The sequence below is a fragment of the Panicum hallii genome, chromosome 2 (assembly GCF_002211085.1).
Source record: "Panicum hallii strain FIL2 chromosome 2, PHallii_v3.1, whole genome shotgun sequence".
Classification (NCBI taxonomy): Eukaryota; Viridiplantae; Streptophyta; class Magnoliopsida; order Poales; family Poaceae; genus Panicum; species Panicum hallii.
In genome coordinates this window covers 47954778-47980278 of record NC_038043.1, presented here as the reverse complement: position 1 = coordinate 47980278, position 25501 = coordinate 47954778, and the positions used below count along the sequence as shown (strand labels likewise).

At 46.6% G+C, this 25501-nt stretch overlaps 6 protein-coding genes across 9 annotated transcripts; 2 read left to right on the top strand and 4 right to left on the bottom strand.

The window, feature by feature from the left end:
- Positions 1-2991: 2991 nt before the first annotated feature.
- On the bottom strand, positions 2992-4711 carry LOC112882754. The gene is made up of 3 exons (XM_025947883.1): positions 4292-4711; positions 3384-3744; positions 2992-3297 (listed from the first exon to the last, which is right to left on the bottom strand). The coding sequence occupies exons 1-3, from the start codon at positions 4676-4678 to the stop codon at positions 3116-3118; spliced, it is 930 nt and encodes a 309-aa protein (XP_025803668.1). The 5' UTR covers positions 4679-4711; the 3' UTR covers positions 2992-3115.
- Positions 4712-4820: 109 nt separating this feature from the next.
- On the bottom strand, positions 4821-8161 carry LOC112882753. Of its 4 annotated transcripts, none has more exons than XR_003226704.1 (2): positions 6933-8161; positions 4821-4949 (listed from the first exon to the last, which is right to left on the bottom strand). XR_003226704.1 is itself a non-coding variant. In XM_025947882.1 (1 exon), exon 1 carries the CDS (start codon positions 8105-8107, stop codon positions 6995-6997), a length of 1113 nt encoding a protein of 370 aa, XP_025803667.1. In that variant the 5' UTR covers positions 8108-8161; the 3' UTR covers positions 6735-6994. The 4 variants fall into 4 exon arrangements, 1 of the variants encoding a protein (XP_025803667.1); XR_003226705.1 differs by lacking the exon at positions 4821-4949 and adding an exon at positions 4978-5240; XR_003226703.1 differs by lacking the exon at positions 4821-4949 and adding an exon at positions 5262-6348.
- Positions 8162-11402: 3241 nt separating this feature from the next.
- LOC112881563 (vacuolar protein sorting-associated protein 22 homolog 1) lies at positions 11403-14394 on the bottom strand. The gene is made up of 8 exons (XM_025946308.1): positions 14211-14394; positions 13925-14093; positions 13713-13823; positions 13106-13241; positions 12845-12999; positions 12560-12667; positions 12066-12155; positions 11403-11722 (listed from the first exon to the last, which is right to left on the bottom strand). Exons 2-8 carry the CDS (start codon positions 13973-13975, stop codon positions 11618-11620), a joined length of 756 nt encoding a protein of 251 aa, XP_025802093.1. The 5' UTR covers positions 13976-14093; positions 14211-14394; the 3' UTR covers positions 11403-11617.
- A 4146-nt stretch (positions 14395-18540) lies between these two features.
- LOC112879857 (2-keto-3-deoxy-L-rhamnonate aldolase-like) lies at positions 18541-19947 on the top strand. The gene has a single exon (XM_025944275.1). It carries the CDS (start codon positions 18678-18680, stop codon positions 19710-19712), a length of 1035 nt encoding a protein of 344 aa, XP_025800060.1. The 5' UTR covers positions 18541-18677; the 3' UTR covers positions 19713-19947.
- Positions 19948-20171: 224 nt separating this feature from the next.
- Positions 20172-22854, top strand: LOC112879858 (rhodanese-like domain-containing protein 14, chloroplastic). The gene is made up of 6 exons (XM_025944276.1): positions 20172-20489; positions 20584-20630; positions 20867-20959; positions 21285-21423; positions 21504-21606; positions 22469-22854. The coding sequence occupies exons 1-6, from the start codon at positions 20306-20308 to the stop codon at positions 22584-22586; spliced, it is 684 nt and encodes a 227-aa protein (XP_025800061.1). The 5' UTR covers positions 20172-20305; the 3' UTR covers positions 22587-22854.
- Positions 22855-23075: 221 nt separating this feature from the next.
- LOC112879859 (ras-related protein RABA3-like) lies at positions 23076-25374 on the bottom strand. Its single transcript, XM_025944277.1, has 2 exons — positions 24753-25374; positions 23076-23788 (listed from the first exon to the last, which is right to left on the bottom strand). Exons 1-2 carry the CDS (start codon positions 25007-25009, stop codon positions 23317-23319), a joined length of 729 nt encoding a protein of 242 aa, XP_025800062.1. The 5' UTR covers positions 25010-25374; the 3' UTR covers positions 23076-23316.
- Positions 25375-25501: the final 127 nt, after the last annotated feature.

The window sequence follows — 25501 nt, the reverse complement described above, 5'->3', positions numbered from 1 at the left end:
AGTATGGGAACATGACGGACTTAAATCAAATGCGTAGACACACCTGGCCTGAGCATGATCCTATTGTCTGGCTATTTAAACTTCCTCAAACGGGGGGTACCACGTTAACTCAAACGCAACAGCCGCATCCACCAAACATGCAAGGGCCACACTAGCTTAGTAACATCATCGCACCAGAAACACGTGGTGCCCGCTCATGCTACGTCCTCGCCATGGGGTCTGTGCAGCAGTGTGGGAGGCTGGACGCGGGGGGTACATGCAGGCCAGACCAGACCAGGGTGCTCTACAGTGAGCGATCCAGCCATTATGGACATCACGGCATGGGCATCGCTCGCTGAGCAGGCAAACCACCGAACAGGCTGGAGGCAGCCAGCAAGCGCGTCGCGTTGGATGGCGGCATACCTGTTGGCGCCGCTCCTCGAGGCGGCGGAGCGGACCTTCTCGCGGGCGAGGCGCGCAGCGATCTCCGACGCGCCGCCCTCCCCGGGTGCACACCGCACGCGAACGGTTCCATGGACTCGGCTGCGGCGGCGAGGGGATCCGCCGGAATGTTGGGGGGCCCAACGAGAGGAAGAGTGCGGGGCGTTACATTGCCGCCCACGACGTGCGCGTATGCGCACGGTGGCCGCTTGCTCTTGGTGGTTTGGGATGGAATTTGAAAGAGGGCGGCGAAGGCTCGCTATTGGCGAGCCGACCAGTGGCGATTGACTCGCTGCATCTGGACCCCACACTGCTACCGTCTTCTATCAACACTCGGTTGCTCATCTGTATTTTCTGAGCCATCTGATATAACACAAGAGCTTGGCGTTCAGCTTGAGCGATCCATCTGCACCCAGCGGGGTAAGATCAAACGCCTGGAAATCAATGATGCAATCAAGGGTTGAGCTTCTGGAATGCGCACCTATGAACATATCAGAGTATTCCAAGCACAAAGTGTCAGCAAGCCTGAATAAACCGTGATAACTTCATAACTTGCAGGACATTCAGTATATAAGAAATAAACAAGGAAGCCACAGGACATTGGGAGTTGCTTAAATTTCAGGTGCATATAGTTTAACATTTTTCAGATGACGGGTTGCAACAGCGGAATCCAACATTTGAAATGAAAAGCGTCGTCTGCAACATTAACTTGAAGTTGCAACATCAAAGAGCAATATCTACAACATTGGAAAACGTCTGCAACATCATAAAACAACATCTGCAACATGGAATATGTCGCCTAAAACAATCGGAAAGTTACCTAATATATATATGAGTGCAAAAAAAAATCAATAGGTAGTCATGACCATCTCCTGTCAGATTACACTGGCCTCTCTCAATCTGCATGCATGTCTACAGCATCCAATCCAGCTTCTGAGAATTCCCCACAAATGGGGCATACAGCGACGGAAACAACTCTCTCTTCCTGTTAGGAAAACATGCTGGAGATCGCTTCAAACCATCTGAAAAATATAATTCAGCTGAAATCGCCCCATTAACAGAATGGATCATGCCAATTTGGTGACTGTTAGTATGTTACCATGAAAACAGCTACTCCCTCCGTTCCAAATTATTAGTCGTTTTAGCTTTTCTAGATTCATAGTTTTTGCTATGCATCTACATATATATGATGTTTTGATGCATAGCAAAATCTATGAATCAAGAAAAACCAAAACGACTAATAATTTGAAACGGAGTGAGTAATAAACTAGTACAGCTTGAGTACCACCATATGAATTTATAGCCACACACTACGGTAATAATAGACACAAGACAAGTAGTGCTCAATCGGTAGCCAATGCTATTAAAATCTTCGAGGACAGAGTCTATCGAGTGACCACTGTAGGCATTAAGCCTGATTAATCAGAAGCGTCGTATGTAGCAAATGTGGAGTTATGGTGGTGTTAAGAACAAATGTGCACGTTTTGTTCCTTCAGTAGCATGCTCTGAAGCTTAAGTACCATGACCCTACAGCTCCCTAGGCTGGGGTTTCAAAGTTAGAGAAGTCCTAACTCTTCAGGGAGTATGGCAGTCAGATGGGTGCTCCTTCAATACAGAAGCCGACTATAAAGGATCCGCAACCAAATCACTAAGAACAATTAACAATCCACTATGATTGCTCCCAATCTTCACCACAACAGAGGTGAACTTGCACCCACAGGAATCACGACCTGAAACCCTACCGCAAGCACCGAACCAAATCAAGAACCAGCACAAGGGATTCAGGTCTTACCACATATGCTGAGTCTCCCCACCATTTTCGGCATGCTATGCGCCTTGCATTCCAGTATTCCAAATAGATGTACTTTGTTTAGGTTATGCTTCATGAGGCGCTTTTTCTGCACCATCCCACAACTAGTATTAAGCATGGAGATGACACCTGTGTGTCTTCTTCACAAAGCCAGCAAGATCCTACACGACCATTGATGGTTGAAGAATAAGCACCCTAGGCGCATGCTGCTGATGCTGACTATAGTAACAACCTGTCCGAGGACCTATGTGATGCAATGATATGTCACCCCAATCCATCCGGATGGGCACTGAAGACCAGAAAAATACTTTATCAGGTTACAATACATTTCAGCAGCGAGTTGCTTCAAAGCAATTGTGATTTGTGAGATGAATGGAAAAGTACTAACAGACAAGCACAGTACAGCAAGCATTAATTAATGTAGATGGCAGACAAAACATATACTGAACATAGATATCGTGCAATGTTTCTTCAACATGACCACATCAGAATATAGAGGCGGTGGATGATCCCAGGGTGTAGGAATTCTGTTTTACACCAGGATGAGGGCTGGATGAAGGACAAACCAGGATATACAGAATTTCATCTAAAAGACTAAAACTGCGATGAAACCCCATGTGAAACAGGTATTATAAAGAGGCATTCCAGCATATGTCATCTACGACAGTCATTATAAAGAGCAGGACACTCAAGAAGTAAGTGAAATTCATGTTGACGAGAAAGTTATGAGTTAGTGAGTTACTCCTATGTTGCATAAGATATTAGGAAGAAGATTAAGTAACAATATTATTTGATGGACTTGATGAATCTAAGATGTCATTTGTATTACATATGATCATCGGAGCAATCAATATTGTTATCAATTGTACATATTCTTCACAGAATCTATTGTTTTCTTCTAGGAAAAGGACTCAAAAATCTCATCTTAAAACAATAGTCCAGTGCAACAGCAGCAGGCAGAAATATGAAAATGTTCTCAACCACACTAACTGCACCATCAAGAGCAACTGATATTAAGCCATCGGTACTCAGCTCGATGGTTCTACCAGATTCCAGCAGAGCAAGACCTGCAGAGAGTTTAGTTCCAGTAAATAAATGAACACTCAGGAATATGCCCAGAAAAGCTTTCAGAAACCATGTTGCCTGGTTTTACCTCTAACAAAAGCAAACGCAGCAGGAGCCCCTGTTTTTAGTTGGATATTATCCAGATCTCTTCTAACAGCGTACCGGAATGTGACTCCAAACAAAGCACAACTTATGAAAACAACTGATGACTGAAGAAATAGTTGTGGCAGATCTTGAACTTCATAGAAAGTTATGGGCAGACTAGCCAGAACACCAACTATAGAGGAAACTGCAGCCGCTTTTACAGATTCTAGTCTCTCACTATCTTCATCAATATCACCATTTGGCACATCTCCAAAGCTTCCTTCCTCAAGACTAGAAGTCAAAGAACGCTGAGCTTCATCAATCATTTCTCTTGCTTGAAGCAATTCCCGCTGGGACTCTGCAATCTTGTTTATGCAATGCAACACAGTAAGCACATTATTAAAAAGTAAGAGACCAAGCATCGAGCAACAAATTATCAATGCCTTTCCCAGTATGAAGATTTCGATGATTGTAGAACTTTATTATCATTTAAAGTTGAAGTCATAACCAATAATAAATTAATAATGCTGTATAAAGTTGACATCACAACCAATAATCATTCTGCCTTTGGGGCCACATGGCAAATGCTGCTGGTACTATCTGTTTGCTCAAAAGACATGGTAAGGCATCATTTATATAGTATTAATTTAACAGATCGGACGATGTAAAATCCAATTTATGAATATCCACATAAATGCCCAAAGGACATGCTGAACACATGGAGTCAAGAAGGAAAGGTTGTACAGCAGTATAACAGGACACGGTAAGGTTGCTCTACTGTGAGCGAGCCATCACGGCATGGGATTCGTTCGCAGAGCAGGCAAAACGTCGAACAGCTGAACTGGCAAAAATTCGAGCAGGCTGGATAGCAAGCGCGTCACAGGCTCAAAGTGGACGTGGTTAGCAGCATACCTCGTCGCGCCGCTTCTCAAGGCGGCGGACCTCCTCGCGGGCCAAGCGCGCTTCGGCCTCCTGGCGCTCGATGTCGGCGAGCGCGGCGCGGGCGCGCTCCACGCGGCGCTCGGCGTCCTCGACGCCCTCGAGCAGGGCCCGGTTCTCCTCGCGCCGCAGCAGCTCGTCCACCTTCTCCCCCACCGCCGAGCTCAGCCACGAAGCTGCGGCGCCGTCGCCCTGGCCGACTCCGCCCCCACCTCCACCTCCGGGCCCGCTCCCGCCCTCCCCGGTTGCGGACCTCACGCGAACGCCTCCACAGAAGCGGCAGCGGCGCCGCGCGGCGAGGGGAGCCGCGGGGAGGAGAGGGGACCCGACGAGCGGGCGGAGGAGCGCGGCGCGTTGCATTGCCGCCAGCCGCCAAACTGCGTGCGTGCTTGCGTGCTAGCAGCAGCAGCCGCTTGCTCGGATGTCGAATGGTTTTGGATTGGAAGAGGACGGTGGGGAGCTCGGGGCTGGCGGCTGTGGAGTTTGACTCGCTGCACGCGGACCCCACACCGTTCTCGCAGACCCCTGCTAACTTGCGAAGTGCTGAGCGGCTGGGCCAACTTGGCAACGGATGCCGGGATGCGCCAGGAAGACAGCAAGCAAACAGAAGCTCTCAAGGCAGACGCATAGCCTATGCAAGGATGCAAATAATTATTGTAAAAAAAAGGATGCAAATAATCGGACATATACCTTCAGAGCTCAGCTTAACAAGGTACAATATACTTGACAAGCAGAAGGACATGGTACAATAAGTGTTGCACTACACAAGAGGAGCAACTTCTTGTGGCAAAGAAATCAGTTGCCCCATCTGAAGTTTCTGAACAAAACGTAATTAACACGGGCTTCAGAAAATACAGTGCAGCAATAGCGGGGTTGGCATTTATCGACCCATTTGTATCCCCAGCATGTTAAGATCAAACACCTGAAAGTCAATGATTTCGAGCAAGGGTTCAACTTGTGGGATGCACATGACTTGTACAGGTTTAGCAGCTTTGCAACCAAAATTACACTGATTTGCGTATTTTTCAGCAGACTCCAAATGCGTAAATCAATTCAAGGATGGCAAGAGATGAAAATTCTCAAAACTTGCCTTACATGGAAGGGAAATAGAGCTGAAGTGCACTGAATTTAAGTTTCTGTGTACTACGTCCAACACAAGCCAGATAATACCATGCTCCCCTATGCGCAGGTCCAGACATTCCAAGCAAAAAGACAGGAAGTCTGAATAACTGCAGCAACTGCAGAATCTAGGGCTGCAGAATTATTCACGCCTATAAATCAACAAGGAAGTGACTGACTACTAGCCTAATGCAAAAATCTAAAAGTACATATGACAGATTTTCTGTAAGCTAATACTGACTTCTCTCAGTATAATTTGTAACATGCAAATTTCCCGATTCTTAAAATTTCAACAAATGAGGAATATATAGAATAAAATATGCAAGCACCTCTCTTCTTATGCAGAAAAAAAATGGAAAAGATTTTTAACCACACACTATGAGAAAATTGTGTAAACTTTTACCCTGGCCTTCTTGATTAAAATAGTGCTTCCATGTTTCTTTAACGGCATATGATCTTTTATCTATCGATAAACTATGTCTTTAATTAAATCCTTTACCGTTTTGTTCTGAAACAGTGCTCCCAATTGACTCTCCAGGGATCTTTTTCATGAACTGGAAACTGGACATTCTAACATATTTGAAATGAGAAAAAAAACAGGTGCAAGTCCAATAGTAATAAATTGCTGTCAAGTTCAGTGTGGCGGTCACATTTGTTTAGTCAGGACTGTCTAAGAATCATAGATGGAAAGCCTGAAGGTAAACAAAAGGTCGTTATGTGCAACCGTATTCTCATATAGATGATTGAGCAAATAGGTTTATGCAATGAATATCAGGTACTAAGATAAAAATCTTCTGCTTTTCCCAGGTTTGGTTCAGCTATATTGTGTTCCTTCATTGTAAGACAATTATTTTTGTGGAACCTTGGAAGTGATATGGTTACACTTCCAACTTCTGCTGAACCACCCTTTCCTGGCAGAAAATATGGTTAGGGCATTACAACCTTCATCCTTTTTATCGTAGTACCTGCTGAACTATCTATCGCTACCAAAATCAGGTGCAATAACAAGATGAATCTAACCATTTATGCCTGAACTTGGGGAAAATAACCCAACATATTAAGATATTAGTAGTCGAAATTGGTTTGGAATACCATGGTACCAATGAGAAATTTTATGGATAGCTCAATGATTGAAGACATGCTCACCAGCAGTGAACATGTCAAATTACCAGTATCAAGCAATGAAAAATTAAATTTATAATTCTGTACACAGCAGCGTACTCATTATTTGTTGCAGTGCATGGTAATATACATATACCAAGAAAGAAGCAAAATTAGATCAACCAAGGTCTCAAAAGGAGCATAATACATAGATAAATCATCCATTTATTTATGGGCATGATCCGACATTATCTATTCTTATGGTCAAATTCAACGAGTGTATTCTCTATCTCAATCAACATAACAAATAACTGGAAATATATTTTTCAATACTCATTGCTACAACAACAGAATTTACAGAAGAGAGAAAGCCAATCTCAGAAACCAAGCATACCATGATTTATTCCAAGTCGGCATCAGATGTTTTACATGCTCGTAAAGAATTCGCAGAAAGCATCAACACAAGCTGGGGAAGACCCAAACTGGTGGCCTGGCTGGTGAACTATTATTCAGCGGTGGTGCACCTGGATACTCAGCATATCGAACATCGCAAATTCCATCAGTCAATGAGTACTCGTGCCATTCACCCAAGCGTAACCCAGCTGCATATAAGCAATCCCCTCGAATTCCTGGGTAATCAGGACCAAGGCAGGATGCAAATCCATGGTAACCAAGAAACAGTGTCCTCCCACCCAAGCTCGTGACTGAAGCCCACTTTCCCTCCTCAGACACCCACTGAAAAACACGGTAATCCATCATCTCATGATCCTCACTGATAAGCAACACATCGCCCCCGCACTCTCCAAGCCTGAACAGCTCTCCCGCTGGCCTGCTCTCGTCATCCAAGTCCCCTCCAAGATACGACAGCTCCAGCGAATTTTCAGACAGCTCGACTATGGCAAGTCGGAGGCCATTTACCAAGGCGTAGAGGGTGCCACCGACGAAGAGCATATCGTCGACCACGTCGGGCGCATCGGCGCAGACCACCCGCCAGAGTGCGTCCCCCAGGTGGCAGTGCTGGACGGTGGGCCTGCCTGGCAGAAAGAGGACCACGGCGAGGTCCTCGGAGAGGATGATGCGGGTGAACGGCGCCGGGACCTTAGGGAGGCGGATCTGCACCCCGGAGAAGAGGTGGAGGAGCAGGAGCCTCGGAGGGTAGTGGGAGGACGCGGTGGTGGCCGTGACGAGGCAGCCGTGCGCGTAGAGGAGGGTGTGGCGGGAGGGGGGCAGGTGGTGGCCCCAAGGTAGGCGGAAGCGGTGGAGACGGCGGAGCGAGAGGTGAAAGAGCGCCTCGGAGAAGGAGGGGAAGAGCGCAACTAGGAGGAGCGGGGACTGGGAGGCAAGGACCCCACGGGACGGCGGGAGGAGGGCGCGGTAGGCGCGGCAGGAGGCGCGCAGGGCGAAGAAGTCCTCGAGGGAGGTCAGGCGGGAGGCGATGTCTGGGAGGACGTCCGGCGGAGGGGAAGGCGAGCGCAATACGGCGGATTCCGGATTCGACGAGGACGTGGGAGAGGCACCGGACGTGGCGGCCGGCGGCGACTGCCGGCGGTGGCGCTTCTCCGTCGCCATTTTTCTCGCCAAATATTTCGATGCTTCTTTTCCTCTTTTCTTTTCCGAGGTTATTTCAAGCGAAAAACCGCCTGCCTAACGCTATCTCCAACCGTCTGTATATGTAATTTACAGACTTCTACAAGATTATCTTCTCTATATCTCATTTCTCTCCAACAACATTCTCTGAATCTCGTTCTCTATACATTAAACTCTATATTAGAAACGTATTTTGTTCCAAATTTTTGTACGTACTTATTTATCATACCTCAAATACTATGGACATATTTTATTTTTATTTAATCCAGTATTTAAAACGTAAAGAAAAAAATAGAGAAGAGGAGAGAGAATCTCTATATAGAGAGAAAACTTATAGCGTTATCTATTTTAGAGGATCATTTAGAGCACGTTGCTGAGAACGGAATCTTCTCTATATATAGGGTAGAGAACGGTTTAGAGTCTCCCGTTGGAGAAAGCCTGAGACGGCGGCAATGCCAAAGGCTAGTCAACGGGCGGCGCCGAACAGTATGAGATGATTGACGGCCCATGAGCTATTGCATGGTCAACGGTAATAGAATGGCCCGCACAAGCCATCATTGACCAATGGGCCTTAAACTAGTGCACTCGTTATTCTGGGTACTTAGTTGTGAATTTTTTTAAAAAAAAGGGGTTAAAAAATTAAATTCAAAAAAAGTACCGTTCTGAAAATTTTCAAAAATAGATACCTCCCGCCCGATCAACAGGCGGGAGGCGTGGAGCCGGACACCTCCCGCCCACGGGAGATGCCAAATCTTTTTCCAAGCGCCCCTAAGGGCCTCTTCGCGAATAAGAATTTTCTTATTCGCGAAGGAGGCCCCTCCCGCGGTGGATTTATCTCTTTCTTATTTTCTGTTCGAATTTATATTTTACAAACTATTTAAATTTTATACTTCTTTTTATTTTTTCAAATACAAGATTTATTCGTCATACTCTTTTGTATACATATAAAATTTTAGTTCAATTTTACGAAGAAAATTACGGTATCTAAAACTCGTATGAAGATGAAGATGGTTAAGCGATAATATTTTACAACGTAAAATCCAAATATTACGATAGTACGATACATCAAACCATTAAAAATAAAATAGTATGATAAAAAACAGTTTAAATATACTGAGTCCACCGAATCAGGAGTATCTACTCCGCCTTTTCCGGTCCTCGCGCTCTCTTGTTCCTCCCACCTTAGTCCTAGGCCGTCGGCGTATGTGCCCCTCCGAGTACGTGAGTGCATCTGGAGCACGGTGAGGACGACGCGGAGGAGGCGCCGGCGTGAACGGGTCATCCTGGGTCTGTAGAGGTGGAGCGTCATACGTCTGGGAGGGGCCAATGATGTCTGGCCCGGCGCCGCCACCCTCCAACTCCGACAACCTGACGCAGCCGCCGTCCCAGTCCGGCACACCGAAACAGATCACCGTGTGCAGGAGCTCCCATTGACCACGCATGCTGAGCAAAACCCTGAGAATACGAAGCAGCTGACGTCGAACTCGGCGGGAGAGACGTTCCTGGAGTATAGTCGCCAAACGTCCGAGGCTCCATTCTTGCAGGAGGAGGCCCCATTGCCGTCGAGTGCATCATTATAAAAAGGCCCAAGCTAAAAAAGGCCCGCTGCAATATGAAGGGCGGACCTTATCCTCTGTCTAGACTTTTCAGGTCATAATTGCTTCCAGAATTTCTCTGACAAATGACGGTCAACAATCAAGAAATATTATCATATGCAGCCTCGAACATGCCAAACCTCATCTCTAACACCTTCTGTTTTGCACTTCACGCCTTCCCTTACAAGATGGTATACTTGTACTTCTCCTGAATATGCCTGATAATAGACTTTGGTACGAATGACAGGTTGGCTACTATCATCCCGTACATCTCATTTGCAATGTATTGCGATGTAAGGTTGTGATGGGACTTTTGCACGCCCGGAAAATGACAAGTGTGCTAAGTGAGAATTGAGCATTCCCAATAATCTTTCCATTTGCCCTTATAGATATGCACCCGCCACGGACAGCTCTCCTTCACACATACCACATCATACTTATGAGACTTGCACTCGACTGTTTTGAACTCTCGCATAAGAGAGAGACCAACACTTAACAGCTTCCTTCACCTCATCAATTGACTGGTACCTCGCATCCTGGACAACTTCGTTCTTCCTACAATCCCAAGGCACGCTGGGTCTCTCATCTATGACAAGATGACTGAAGTCGCTGCTCACCCATTCTTCAGGCACATCCTCGTCATCATCAGATGAATCGGCATTCATTGCTTCATCCAACTCACGATCTTCGTCTCGCAGCTGTTGAACAATACCGGGTATGTTCTCCCCCTCATCAGCCACGCATTGAGGTGCTGCGGTGCCACCTGCCTCAATGTTTGGCTTCTCAACTTCTTCATCAACATCTTCATCCCCCGCAGCAGCTTCGATGTTTATCAAAGACTTCTGGTACACACTGACAAGAAGTATCAGTGGCCATTGCCAATAACTTACATTTTGCAGATAACTTAACCAGTCATCGTTGCTTGCAAGTAGCATTAGCTCCCAGATCAAAGCGTGAGTGGTACGATTTATGACGCACTGAACACTCACAGTGCGTGTCTCCTGATTAATCCTTAATCCGCTCACAGAATATAAATTATACTAAAAACAATTGAAAATACTAGAAACTATTCAAAATATAACTAACCTAAGAAATATTTCCTATATCTCCTCTCTTCCTCTCCTCCCTTTCTTTTTTTCCTGATTTTTGCTGAATAATATGGGAATTTAGGGGGCAGGTGGGGGCTTATATAGGGGGAGGGGAACATCCCGCCCGCCCAGGCGGGCGGCCCTCCGCACCGTAGGGGCCCCGCGGCCGCGTCAGGGGCATCTTCGCGAATAAGAAAAATTTCTTATTCGCAAAGAGGCCCTTAGAAGGGGCTTGGAAAAAGATTTGGCACCTCCCGCCCGTTGGATGGGCAGGAGGTGTCCGGCACCACGCCTCCCGCCCGTTGGTCGGGCGGGAGGTACTCCTTTTTGGAAATTTTCCAAATCGGCACCCCTTTTTCGAATTTATTTTTTAACCCTTTTTTTTAAAAAAAATTCACTTAGTTGCTAAGCTAATAATGGTCTCCTCTAAAAAAAAGTTGCTAATAATGGTCTCATCTCAACATAAGAATGTTAATAATTAGTTGCTACACTAATAATGGTCTCCTCTCAAAAAAAAGTTGCTAATAATGGTCTCTTATCTCAATATAAGAATGTTAATAGTATTGGGCAATCAAACAGTAGAAGCCGCAAACAGGCTACAACATCCCATCCCACAAGGCCATAACCATCAGAATTCTGAATATTGTACAATAACAAACATGAATTCACACTTTTCATATTTAGGAGTGTGATGTTATTCTATCCATCTTACACACAGGTGCTCTGGTTGTTCCACACCTCACAGAGAAATGGACACATGGAAAAGAATAAAAGACAGTGTGTTTGCAAAATTGACATAGCACAGGGTATTACTTGGCTTCACCGCTGGTTGTGTCGGAACTGACAGTGACGCATGGGAACCAATATCTACGCTTGCCGTCCCTGTGGCCATCGTCGATCATAGCAAGTCCTTCCTGATAGTAGTAACAATTCCAGGTTTAAAACCAGCAATACACATATTGTCATGTAGATACCAAGGATTTTTCATGTTTGATTCATAGCAATACACATATTGGCATGTAGGTACCAAGGAATTTCATGTTTGATTCAATCTGCTCCCAAGCAGTGCCCACAGGCATGTGTTAATGCAATTACATATTTAAATGGATGGCAGCAACAAATTGCAATATTGATTATGCGAGGATTCATCAATATGGTGACGACATGCATTGAAAAGATCTATAAACTACCCTTTGGCACATGAAAAGATCCATGCTAAATGCTATTCAGAGGAAAAACTCAGGAAACAAGTATTACCTTAAGTAAAGTTTCAAGGGCATCAATCGCACGACCAGTAGACCATGAGAATTCTTTTTCAACTTGTTCTACTGTGACATAGCCTTCAGCCTGCATGTCAAATTTCCAATGATATTATTACCAGTGGAATGTTGCATTTTCCTATACAGTATAGTATAGTGCATATTTAGTAGTTTAGGGCCTGTTTGGATGTTGCAGTTTTAGAAAACTATAGTATTAAGAAACTGTAGTTTTATAAGCCAAAGACGTGCAAAACCATGGTTTAGAAAAAAGAGGTCTGGAGTGGAGTTTTTAAAACTCCAAAAAGACTATGATTTTGATAGTGTTATGGTTTTTAAAACCACAAAGTTTGTTGCATCCAAACACACATAAGTTTTTAAAAACCAAAGTATTTTGTAAAACCGTAGTATTTATCCAATACTCCGAAAATACTTTGTATCCAAACAAGCTTCTAGTAATGTGGTGTTAAATATTACAGTATTGAAAGCACAAACCTGTGCTAGCCCTAGTATCCCACTGTGATCTTTATTTAATTCAGTAGGAACTGACCGCACAAGCTTTCTCCTCCCAACAGAAATTACTTCAAAGCCACTACCAAGGACCTGTAAATTCAATAAAGAAGCACCATATGAGCTAAAACTCTTACCGAGTATATCAACTTCCTTTGTATTAACAATCATCTGTTAACTAAAGTGCAAACTTGTAGAAACAATGTACATCCAATTCCAAAGTTTCAAACTATAAAGCATAGATGGATCACTGAAGCTTAAAAGTCTTACTTTTAGCTTACTTATAGCACGTAAACAGTCATCTTCAGATAATGATTCAAGAGTAGCTTTTCTCTTCTGACAGAGAAGTTTGCGGAGATCTAGCAAGTCAATCAGGCCACCATTATGCGATCTAGTTGCAATGCATATGTCAACTATCTGAACTCCTGCAAGAATGAAAATGGATAGTAAACACATAAAAAGATAGCAATATCAAATTTCACTTCCCCAACCAGAAGAACCCACAAGAAAGCTTAAAGTGAGTATACCAACCAATTTCATAGTAGAAGTCACCAATCCCTAGAAGTTCTGCCCAAACTCCTTTATTAGATGCCAGCGGATCTACTCCAACTTTTGCACACATCTCATGGAACTGCTGTCTAAATATCGGATTTTTACGGATGTCGCTCTGCACTAGCACAATATGTATATATAACATTACCAGAGAGAATAAGAATACACTTCTCCGTTTAAAATTTATGGTGATATGGTGATTCAATAATGCCGTGTCTAAGTTTTCTTTCCACTGACATCTCTCATTACACTGGGACTTAATGGACTGCACAAAAATTATGAATGAGTTTCCCCACGACTTGTTACCGAATTCTGTATTTTCCAGTTCCCAATATGGTGGGTCTTTCTTGGTATTGGACTATAGTTAGGTCCCTCCCTCCCTCCCTCTTCCGATGTCCAATCGACAGCTTCAATGTACATAAGAATTCAACAGATAGCACATGCAAACACGATAATTATCCTAAGCAGCTAACCCCACTTAGTAGCATCATCCAAAAAGTCAACAGATAGTTCGCATATTTTGCGTGATACAGGTTTTCTTTCTCCTCCTTCGACATTCAAGTAAAGTACAGGAACAGCTGATTACCTTATGCTTGCGAGCAAATTCCTCGAGCTGTGACCTGAACGTCGCAAGTTGCTCCTTCATCACATCGGTCCTGACCTTGGCCACATTCTCCCCCACCAGCCGGAATTGGTCCTGGAAGTTCGCAGCAACACTTTATTCTCATCTTCCAAAAGGGCGAGGGAAAAAAAAGAAAGCGCAAATCTTGAGTCAATCAGCAGAAGAACTGGATATACGCGAGTAGCCGCCGCATTCTGCAAGCCAGCGATCCCCGGCCGCCTTCTCATGCTTTCCGGTGGCGTGAGTTACTTGCACAAACGGAGCTTAGTTGGACCACAAAAATTCTGCGAACTGAATTGCACACCTAGGATGTATTGGCCTCTCGCGCTGAAGAACCTAATCAGTCTATGATTGATGGATTAGATTGGAGTCGTAGAAAAAAAGAGCACCCCGGAACCGAACGAATTAACCATTAGAACAATCGATAACAATCCATCAAATCGAGCAAGGATTGTTGCTTACCAGAAACAAAAAGATAAAACAGCCCACGGCCGGATGGATCTCCACTCCACTGCAACAGGTAGGAGCGGCGGCGTTGGAGCGAGGGACAGCGGGTGCGGGATCCGTCGGAGAGGGGAAAGACCCGGCACCGGCGGCGTCGTGCTCTCTGCTCAGCGGCGTCGCGAGGGGGCGCTCCTATCTAACCTCCGGAAGACAGGAAGATACATGTCGCACAGACCGCTACGGCCCACGCAAAACTGAGCGGCCCACAAATTCGCTGCCTGCGCGCGTGTTCCGCGCCTACCCACCTTCTCTCTGCTGTTTGTTCCCCTCCCTCATTGCGCACGCAAAGCCCAAGCAGCAGAAGCACTTATAGAAACTTGTGGCCCAACATCAGTGGCATGGCTATGGTCTATGGAAGTATGGATACAACAGCCAAGGTGGGTTCCTATTTTTTTCCAGGTCTTCGTTTGTTCCCTTGTAGCAGACGCATTTCCTTATTATTTGAACTCAACAGTTTAAAATAGCTGATTAAATGACAAGTCAAAAAGATTTCAACATTATAATAATTATAATATATTCAAAAAAATATATACAAACAACCCATGTATTCAACATTTTTTAAAACCTTATTCAACAATATGCTAAACTTAATTCAACAATTCACAAAACAAGATTCAATATGTTTGTAAAAACTAATTCAACATTCACAATTGAATTGTTGAGAACATGTTTTAGAAATGTTGAAGTAGTTTATCAAAATTGCCGAAACAGCATATTGCATATGTTGAACTTTTCAAAAAATAATAAAAAGTAAAAATATTCATGTTGGATCTCATCTTGTAGCATTAATTCAAATAACAATAACCTTCAAACGGATTTCAAAACAGATTAATAGTTTAGGAAAAAAATGTATTTGAAGATTGAAACTCAAATAAGATTCATTTCTGCTTCTCTTCCTGAGTACTATGCTGACGCGTGTGTCCTGCGCCCAGGAGCCTTCTCATGCACCCAGGCTTAATTTCTGTTCGGCCAATCAAAAGCTGCCAAGTGTTGGTGCGATGTATAAACAAAAATCTTTCGGAAGATGTAAAGGATCTCCGGTCACGAGGGGAGTGGGAGGCCGGTTGTGCATGTGCCTCTCTGGGCCGAGCCAGGTACCTCATGCCGGACAGAAAACGCTACCAAGACGCGGCCTGATAATTTTATCGGCCTGGCCGACCGGATCAGTTGGGTCCAATTCGAAAATTACTTCCTCTATTGAAGCTACCTAGACCAACTCTTAATAATAAGTCAAAGAATTAAATGTCACATGGACATATGAAATAATAAAAATATGAAAGGAACTTCAACTATTATTCCATTGTTACTTTGTTGACGCAGCACTCTTGAAAATATTAGAACGAAACCTTTTCACTATGATTAGCCTAGACCAATCTAACTTCGTTCTTAATAAATGAGTTGCCATATAAGCAAACTATTGTCATAGCACTAGAGCTGGATGTGTGGAGAGAGAGAGAGAGAGAGAAGTTTTATCCATAAGAAACTAGGTCTAAACTGCTTTGGATCTACCATTCTTAAGTAGAGTTGTGTCAACATATACTTAACTAGGGAGGACCTCCAATGATTATATCGTATCTCATCCCTGAGTAGAGTTGCACACATACGATTTCGTCATCGCAATTATGTGAGTTTTTCAAGAAAAACAAATATTTTGAAATTTCGCTATTCCCCTAATTTGTTTGAGAATCCTGATCGGTGCGTAGAAGGAGCTTGATCATCATTGCATACAAGGGGAAGGGACGATGTTGTCGCACTAGCTGTTCATGCCCAATGGCAGTCTCGGGATTCAAAGAGGTAGCCGCTGGTGAGAAGGGATTTCATAGAGCAAGTCATCGGATGGTCAGCAGTGTTCGCTGGAGTGCTGCAGGAGACTCTCACCATTAGCAGCTGCCACCAGCCATGGCAAGCAGAAGCTCGATCCCTGCAGGGGCGCTGTTTCTTGGTTAGCTGATCCATGGGGATGAGCTGCCACAACTTCTCTCTGAAGAATATATGTGTGCTGGCTGTACGTTGCATTGATCACGTATTCACGTTACATTCAGTGATGACTTCCAGAAATCAGAGGTAGTTGCAGCTGCAGATAGCAATCTGTTTCTTCCACCAGGGAGAACTAACTGGAAACACAATCACGAGGCACAAGGACGCTGTGTAATTGCGGTTTCACTCCGCCATCGATCAACCTGCGACACAAGTACTCCGCCATTCCTGCTGCGCTGCTGACACACACATTGTGCGCTTAGATCCTTCGCTACAAACCGGCAACAGGAAGCCAGGCGGTGGCGGCCGGCGGCGGCGAAGAGGGGCGACGAGGTATGCAGCTTGCGGCCGCGCGTAGTCGCTGAAGCCGGCCCGCCGGCCGTCTCATTGCCCATGGCCACAGAACCGATCGCGAGCGCTTCCGCCGGGATGATGCCAGGCATTGAGCCGGGATTTGCTGGCCGAGGTAGGGCTTCGCGATCCCGCCATGGAGGACGACGGCGGTGGCGCGGACGGACGGAGGAGGAGCGGACCATGGCAGGGGGTTATTTGAAATTTATGAGGGTCTAAATGAAAATAATCGGATCGATATTATTAATCGCGATCCTATTTAGGGGTTTATTTGTAAAGTATAGGGTTTAAATAGAAATATTCGGATCCCGATCCGATCCGGGAGGCCTTTTGCAAATATTTCGGCCCGGCGGCATGGAAGCCGGCGAGACCACGCGCACTGGCCTCCGCTTGCTCCGGCACTCGATGTGTCCCGCGCATGCCTCCGTCAGGATCATGCGCCCACCCAACGCGCGTGGCCCGCGGCGCTAGTTCATCCGGATATGCTCCTCCCGCAGCGCCGTCGCGTCAGCCGTTCTCTATCGTTGTTTTCTACAGCGATTGCCCGCCACCGCGCTTGAGCCGCCGCACGGCCGGCTCCGGCGCTCTTCATCGCCTCGCAACTCCACGCGCGCTGAGGCGCTAATTCTGCTTGCAAGGTACGCACGTATGACACCCAACGCCATCGTCTTCGGCTCTCCGCTCGTTTGATTCTGTGTCCTGGCGTGTCGCCGGCAGCTGCACAGTGGGTGTTCGCCGGTTTGCCTGTAAGGTAGCGATGCCCGGGAATGTGCGTGAGCACGAGCCTGCCTGGCGTGCTCGCCCGTCCCAACTTTGATCAGTTCGATAATACGTAGAACACGGTTAACATCATGATGTGCATGTTGAATTGTTACAAATCTCCTGCCGAATCGATTTTGTTTCGACAACACTTGATTCTCCATGTTGGTTTCACTTGATTCTGTCTTTGCCTAGGCTCTTAACGTTTTGAGGACTGATGATAAGAGCCACGCCACGAATGGCGCAGGATGGAAGGGAAGCGGGCATTCTGAGTACCTGTCTGTATGATCTTCTCTTGCTACCCCTGACATCAAGTGGAGAATGATATCTGGTGATGGAAAGAAAGGATATCAGAGTTCATATTTAGCAAAAGGTATGAGAATCTCTTGTTACTCGCCACACACCAGAAGATGTTTTACAAGTTCTTGGTCGACAATCTTGTGAGTTTTAACTTCTCCATGGGTACTTGGGAAGTGTTTTAGCTGAACATCGCTGGTGCAGACAACTACTCCCCAGCTTAACCCCTTTCCACTAGACAACATATTACATATGTAACCGTATTTCCATCCAAATTTTTGTAATAATATGCCAAATATTCAAATTACCTTGTTGATCATCTGTTACATCCTTGCATGAATGGACTCACCTAAATTATAGTAAATTCTCCTTTCTTTTCTTTTTCTTCAAGCCCTTTTTTTAGAAGAAAGGCATCTAACACTTTATTTGCATCGTTTTACCGGCTTACACGTTAAAATTGGTGCCCCAGTTGGTACATTTGTGTTGGAAATCAGGGCCAGTTTGGACGACCCCGATAAAATTTTAGCTATATCACATCAGATATTTGGATATTAATTAGAAATATTAAATATAGACTAATTACAAAACTAATTGCACAGATGGAGGCTAATTCACAAGACGAATCCATTAAATCTAATTAGTCCAAACATATGCTAATAATGGATTAATTAGGTTTAATAGGTTGAATTAGCCTCGATTTATGTAATTGATTTATAATTAGTCGACATTTAATATTTACAATTGATGTCTAAATATGCTATGGACGGAACTAAGATAGTTTAGTCGCCGGATCCAAACGTACCCTCGATCATCCCCTGCTTTCCATGCGAAAATGGCGAAACGGGAACCACGGCCCTGCCTGCCGTCCGATGCGCCGTCAAGCCAGAGCAGCAGCACGCAGCACGTGACACGACACTCACACAGACACTCACATGCGGCCGCCGACCTCCGGCACTCAGCAGTCGCAGATCCCCAAAGGCCGCCAAAAAGAAGCCAAACCACCCACCGAGCTCCGCCGCCCGCCGGCCGGCCTCGCTCCCGATGGCCGCCGCCTCCGCCTCCCTCTCCCACCTCCTCCTAGCGCCCAGACGCAGAACGCCTCCAAACCCCTCGCATCACCCCTCCCGCCCCATCACCACCGCGCTGCCCCGCCGCAGTCGCCCCGCCCCCGCGATCTCGGCCGCGGCATCCGACCTCCTCTCCCCCGCGCCCTCCCTCAAGTCCCGCCTCGCCGCCGGGGACACCCTCTACGGCCTCTTCCTCCTCTCCTTCTCGCCCACTCTCGCCGAGCTCGCCGCCCTCGCTGGCTACGACTACGTCGTCGTCGACATGGAGCACGGGCCGGGCGGGATCCCCGAGGCCCTCGCCTGCCTCCGCGCGCTCGACGCCGCGCGGACCCCCGCCGTGCTCCGCCTCCCGGAGGCCAGCGCCGTGTGGGCCAAGAAGGCGCTCGACCTCGGCCCCGCGGGGCTCATGCTCCCCGCCGTCGAGTCCCCCGCCGCCGCCGCAGAGGCGGTCTCGCACTGCCGCTACCCTCCGCGCGGCGTCCGCGGCGCCGCGCACCCCATCATCCGCGCCTCCGCCTACGGCCTCGACGACTCCTACCTCTCCCGCTGCGAGGACGACACGCTCATCATCTGCCAGGTCGAAACCGCCGCCGGGATCGCGGAGGTCGACGCCATCGCCGCTGTCGACGGCGTGGACGTCGTGCAGATGGGCCCGCTCGACCTGTCGGCCAGCATGGGGTACCTGTGGGACCCCGGGAACAGGAAGGTGCGGGCGGCGCTGAGGGAGGCCGAGAGGAAGGTGCTAGAGGCCAGGAAGAAGAAGGTGGCGGCGGCTGCGGCTGGCAATGCTGCTTACTTGGGCGGGTTTGCAATGCAGAATGACCCGCCTGAGCAGCTCAAGCTCAGGGGTTACCATATGGTGGCTGGCGCTGTGGACATTGGGATGTTCCGGAAGGCGGCATTGGATGATGTCAAGCGGTTCCGGGAGGCAGTGATGGAGATCGGCGAGGAGGGTGATGAGGAGGAAGAGAAGGAAGAGAAGGAAAATGACGGGTACTGGAGTGAGTGAGCAGAACAAAGCTGAGCTGAAGCATGGCAGGGAAATGGTTATGGTGTTGGGCATGGCAGCTGAAGCATGGCAGGGAGCCTCGGCATCTCCGGATTTAGTTGCAGTTTTCTTTAGTTCTTCATTTGAATTTCAGGCGAACAGTCTCTTTGGGCATCCTAGTATTCCCATTTGTAGGATGGAACTTGGAACTGGTGGCTACCAATAAACAGCTGAATTTTGCACAAATACTGTTGCCTTTTTTTTTGTTCTTCCATTTTCTGCACATCCAGAGAAGGCTGGATCTTTTTTGCCGAACGTTTGAAATTGTATCATGGGATGAGAAACACAGAGGTAAGTATTTTCCAGATTGTTGGTGTGGTGGGGCCAGAGCAAGCCACACGCCCAGAATCCAGATTGTCAATCTCAGCTCTTGCTCAACCTCCACCACTAGTTCAGATATGCACCGATCCAAAACCACTGGGTCCTTTGGACATTTCTGCTTCCAAAAAAATAAAATAAAATATCTCTTTCCAGTAACAGGATGCAGCCTAGGACTTAGAAGCCGTCTTCTAATTCACTCGAGTCCTCCAAAGCTTGTGTTCCTCCTTTCTCTCATGCCCACAATGATCGCAGCCAGCCCTGTACGGAATCTTGCTTGCTCATCAAGGTTATCATCCTGTTCAGATTTCACATCTGGCAATTCCTGGCGTCCCATAGAGGCTGCAAAACTCCATCGGACATATTCTGTGAGCTCGATTCGTATAAGTTGTGCTGCTACTAAGCCTGCGAAGACACCTGGTAATTCTCTAGATTTTTTTGGTTGATACAAACTGTTAGATGTCCAGCTCTTCATGATTTTCTTTGATCCATACCTTGCCTGTTTTCCTTATAGCTGAAGTAGAGTGGAAAGTTAAGCGGCAACTCCTAGCAGAAAAGCGGGTAACTTGCATCACTTTACCATATTATTATCTTTAAGTTTGTTATGAAATACTTAACCTATGGTTTAAAGAAATAGGTATATATGAAATAGGCCCTGCTTTGTAATTTATTGGAATTTATCTACCTTGTTCTGTTCATCTGTTGATTCATTTGTTAGTTCACTGTTGGCTCGTGGTGAGTATTCTATGCTTAGCAGTTTACATTTATACTGGCGGTGGTGTTGCTTATTTTTGCAGGTACGCAGTGTTGATGTGAAGGAAGCCCTGCGCCTTCAAAAGGAGAACAACTTTGTGATTCTTGATGTCAGACCTGAAGCAGAGTTTAAAGAGGTATCCTGTAGTCACTATTTCTAGTTTTCACGCCACAATTTCAGCTCCTGAGGTTTAGGGCAATAACATCATTGCATTGCCACATAGTACAGCCATTTCTGCCATTTTCTTAGGCCAAAATATGATCTCTAGGGAAATTGATTTGTATCAGAGATCACATACTGGATAGATAGTACTTACTGCTAACTGAATATAGGTTCTGCCAATGTGAAGTGTGTTCCTGTATATTTCGTGATGCTTCATGCCATAGAGCTCTTAGTTCATTGCCAAAGGATCATTAAATTTGAAGCAGTGGATACATTTTATGCATTTTATTCTTATGCAGGCTCATCCACCTGGCGCCATCAATGTACAAATATACAGATTAATAAAGGAATGGACGGCATGGGATATTGCAAGGCGTGCAGCATTTGCGTTCTTTGGCATATTTGCTGGAACAGAAGAGAATCCTGAGTTCATACAAAGTGTGATAGCGAGTGCTGTTGCTGCAGTTTGATTACTTGTAAATGGTGTGGAAATCAGTAGCTAATTTTATGCTGTGCAGGTGTTGACACGAAAATTGGTAAAGATGCGAAGATAATTGTGGCGTGTTCTACAGGAGGGACACTAAAGCCTACACAAAATTTCCCTGATGGAAAGCAATCTCGGTATGTTGTGTAATTAGCACTGCAAGCTTCACAGGTTCCTTAACATGTGTAATCAATTATTCCCATGTGTATATCCTATCAATAAAGTTGATTACTCTCCAAGAGACAGGCGCAACCCGCAACCGTAACTAGTTGAGTTACTAAGACAATGAAATTAAGAGGCTATTGGAAAATACTATTGACGGATGGATACTTGCAGCATTATTTCCTCCATAAATGCATGGTAAAAGTGGATCAAACATCAATAGCATGCATGTGAAGGCAGTGAACATATTTGGTCAGCTGAAGGTCATGCAAACAATTTACAAGCTATACCATTTTGCACATGAGCACATAGGGGTGCTTGGGCAAGTGTCGTAGGGTATGGGCTTCAGCTTTAGAATCCAAGGAGCCAAATTTATCTGTCTCCCAATTACGGGTAGTTCATTACTGGTGCTTTCAGCTGTTGGGCTTTTAGCATTTGAATTTTCACTAACTGCAAGCAATTGCATACCACACCTTCTTCTCCTGTTTAGATTTAGCGGGTATCCAACTTATTAATATTTACTTCAAAATTGAACTAAATCCCAAATACTCTTAGAGCGATCCTACCTTTTCAGACAAGACTTAGTAGTTTGGTAATTTAAGCCTGAAGGAAAGAAAAGTAGTATGTGCAACTTGGTTCACACTACCAATTTGGAAGCTGTTGAGTTTACTTTTAAGCAAGATCAAGTATGTCCATAACCATGTTGTCACACTTATTCATTTTACCATCCATCTTGTTTCTTCTGAAAGTGACTCGTTCAAAATATTTTGCTATTTTCTCAAGAGAAAGCATACATCAGCGTTGGAGCTTATCCTCTGTTGTGGTTGACATTGGCAGATCCCTGATAGCGGCTTACCTGCTGGTCCTCAATGGCTACAAAAATGTGTACCATCTGGAAGGAGGGCTTTACACATGGTTCAAGGAAGGCCTACCATCTGTTGAAGGAGAAGAATAAGCAAGAGAGACCTATTTCTTGTTACGACATTGTTGTTCACATGCTGGAGTTGTGAGTTGTAATCATGCGCTTCACAGGATCTCTCCTCCCATCGAGATGTCTCATATCGCCTTGGTTGCCCAACGTGTCGGTGTATGATGCTTGAGCATGACAGTATGATGACTATTAGCTTTGACCAATAAAAGTCAGCAGAAGCATAGTTCCTTTTGGATCTCGAGCTCAACCTATTTTCTTCAGGTGATAAAGGCTGCTGAAAGATGTTTTCTTTGGGTTTTGTTTGTCACTCAATCATGTTTTGCTGGTTTGTTTGTTGAATCTTCTTTCAAGATCTTAGAAGTCTGGTTATAGGATGTAGTTTATGCCAAGTGTGCAGTAGCTTTGTTTATTTGCTATAGTAGAGAATCAATATCATGGTTTTCCTTGGATGTGTTTAGAAGCTTGGAAGTTGCAGTGAAGTAACATAAAGGGTGATGGTGAAACCAGTGAACATACTTGTGAAAAAACAGTGTTTAATGGTATAAATCTGCCTCCTTGCTTGGGAACTTCGAAACCAAAACAATTGATCGGTTAAAGATTGATCAGATACAATCAAACGTCTCATACTTACGGGCTTTACAAGGTAACATGCCTAAAACACCAATTGTGTAATGATCTGTGATTTGTAAATGCGAAGTTCTTAAAAAAATACAGTAGTTTTGAAAGAACTCCTACATCTGAACTGAAAACGCCATCACGAGCAGGCGCACTGCGAGCTCCTCTTCATGGCGCTGGTCTCCGTGATGGAGCCCAGGTCCACCGTGGTCCCCTTGAGCGACAGCACCTCGCCGCCATCGCCCTGCTCGCCGCGCATCCGGCGTGCCTCGTCGAGCTCCAGCGCCCTGCGCGAGACGACGGCGAAGACCTCCTCGAGGAGCGTGAGGAAAGCGCGCTCCACGTTGTCCCCCGTGAGCGCGGACGCCTCGGAGAAGAAGAGCCCCTGCTCCTCGGCGAGGCGCGCGGCCTCGTCGGCCGCCACCTCGCGCCGCGCCGCGGGCATGTCGGCCTTGTTCCCGATGAGCGCCACGACGGTGGAGCCGTCGGCGTGCGCGCGGAGCTCCTCCACCCACCGCGGGACGTGCTCGAACGTGGCGCGCCGGGTCACGTCGTACACCACCATGGCGCCCAGCGCGCCGCGGTAGTAGGCGCTCGTCACCGCCCTGTACCTGCAAGCACCACCAATTCAAAATGTATTGCCAGGTGCCCAGACTTGTAAAATTTGGAACTTGAATTCCTTCAAAAATCCATATGCTCTATGCTTCCGCCAAAAAAAAACAAACAAAAAAAACAGTGAGGTGATGCCTAATTCGGAAGCAAGTCATGATGTTCACATGAGATTATTTTGAAATTCATACGATGGTCTGTCGAGTCTTTATCTACAAAAATGAAATGCTGGTCCATTGAGAGATCACTTTCAGCGTGGCCGGCGATGCTGTTGATATGGTTACTGGTGGTCTGAAGATTTTTTCCGTAGCATGCATAACATGGGCTCCTCAAATTGCAAACATAGCTTTCAGTTGCTTTTAATTCTTGCATTATTGAACTCCGCCCACCAATGTGCATACTTATCTTTTCACAAAGCTCCTCTTAAAACCTAATTTCTCGATAGGGATGGACAGGTCGTAGACATCATCTCCTTCTTCAGAATCAACTCACCATCGCGCCGGGATCAATCCCATCTTCTTAATGGTTTTAGCAGTCGGCTTCTTGTAGAGAAAAACACTAGCTGACATCATGTCATCAGGTTCACGACTTCACCTTCCGAAGCAACTAAATCATAGGTTACCGTCTTACCGAATCCCCTCTTCAAAAGTTAAACAACTACTAGACTGAATTCTGAAGTTAGGCAGCATACACCTGTCAAACTCACAGCCTAATCAAGTGAAAAGGCTCGGAAAAGCTTCAGACGCACACACGTATCAGAACCAAAATTCCTTAGAGTGCAATCCAGACGATGCACCGCGGTTACGGTGCCTATCTACTCTGTTCTCGCGGCACGGCGCACGAGCACGACGTGTCCAAGCCTCACCGGTGGACGACGATCGAGGGCACACGCGCACGGCGGAGCGGCCGGCGGAGCATGGTCGCCGGACGGAGCAGCTAGCAAGAAGGCAGCAGGTGTGCACGTACCTCTCCTGTCCGGCGGTGTCCCAGATCTGCGCCTTGACGCGCTTGCGGTGGAGCGTGAGGGTGCGCGCCTGGAACTCCACCCCGATGGTGGACTTGGAGTCGAGCGCGAACTCGTCCCGCGTGAAGCGCGCCAGCAGCTGCGTCTTCCCCACCGCCGAGTCCCCCACCACCACCACCTTGAACACGTAGTCGATCTCCGCCTCCCCCTCCCACCGCGCCTCCTCCGCCGCCTCCGCTTCCGTTCCCCGCGCCACCATCCCTTCACCTCACCGCCCCCGACCACACCTCCTGGTCCTGGCAGCTAAAACTAGAAGGTCCGATCCTCTTGACACTCTCATCTGTCTAGCTCCGTTTTGTTGTGAGCCGCGATCGGCGGCCGCGCCCCACGATGAGAGAAGGCGAGAAGAGCTTGGCGGGGAGCTGGCTCGGCTAGGCTCTGCCGGTTACTTGTGTGGCATGTCAAGCAGGAGGGGGGATAGGGGCAGGGGCAGCGCTTTTGAGGTTGAGTTCTGCTGGTCAGCTCGTGTCCGTCCGCCACCGCCTGCGTGCTGATGTTTCGTGCGTGTCGTGCTTTTGGCGAGGAGGGCTGCTGCGCAAAGGGCAGGCCGGCAGCCATCATCCTGCGGCGTGTCATCCTTTTGTCTGGTTTGGCTTGATAGCCTTTAGAGATGTCTGCGTGCGTCGCCGTCCTTTTCCTTTAGCCTTTCTTGCAGGGCTTGGGAAGGCATCGGTCCGACGCGGAGCACGAG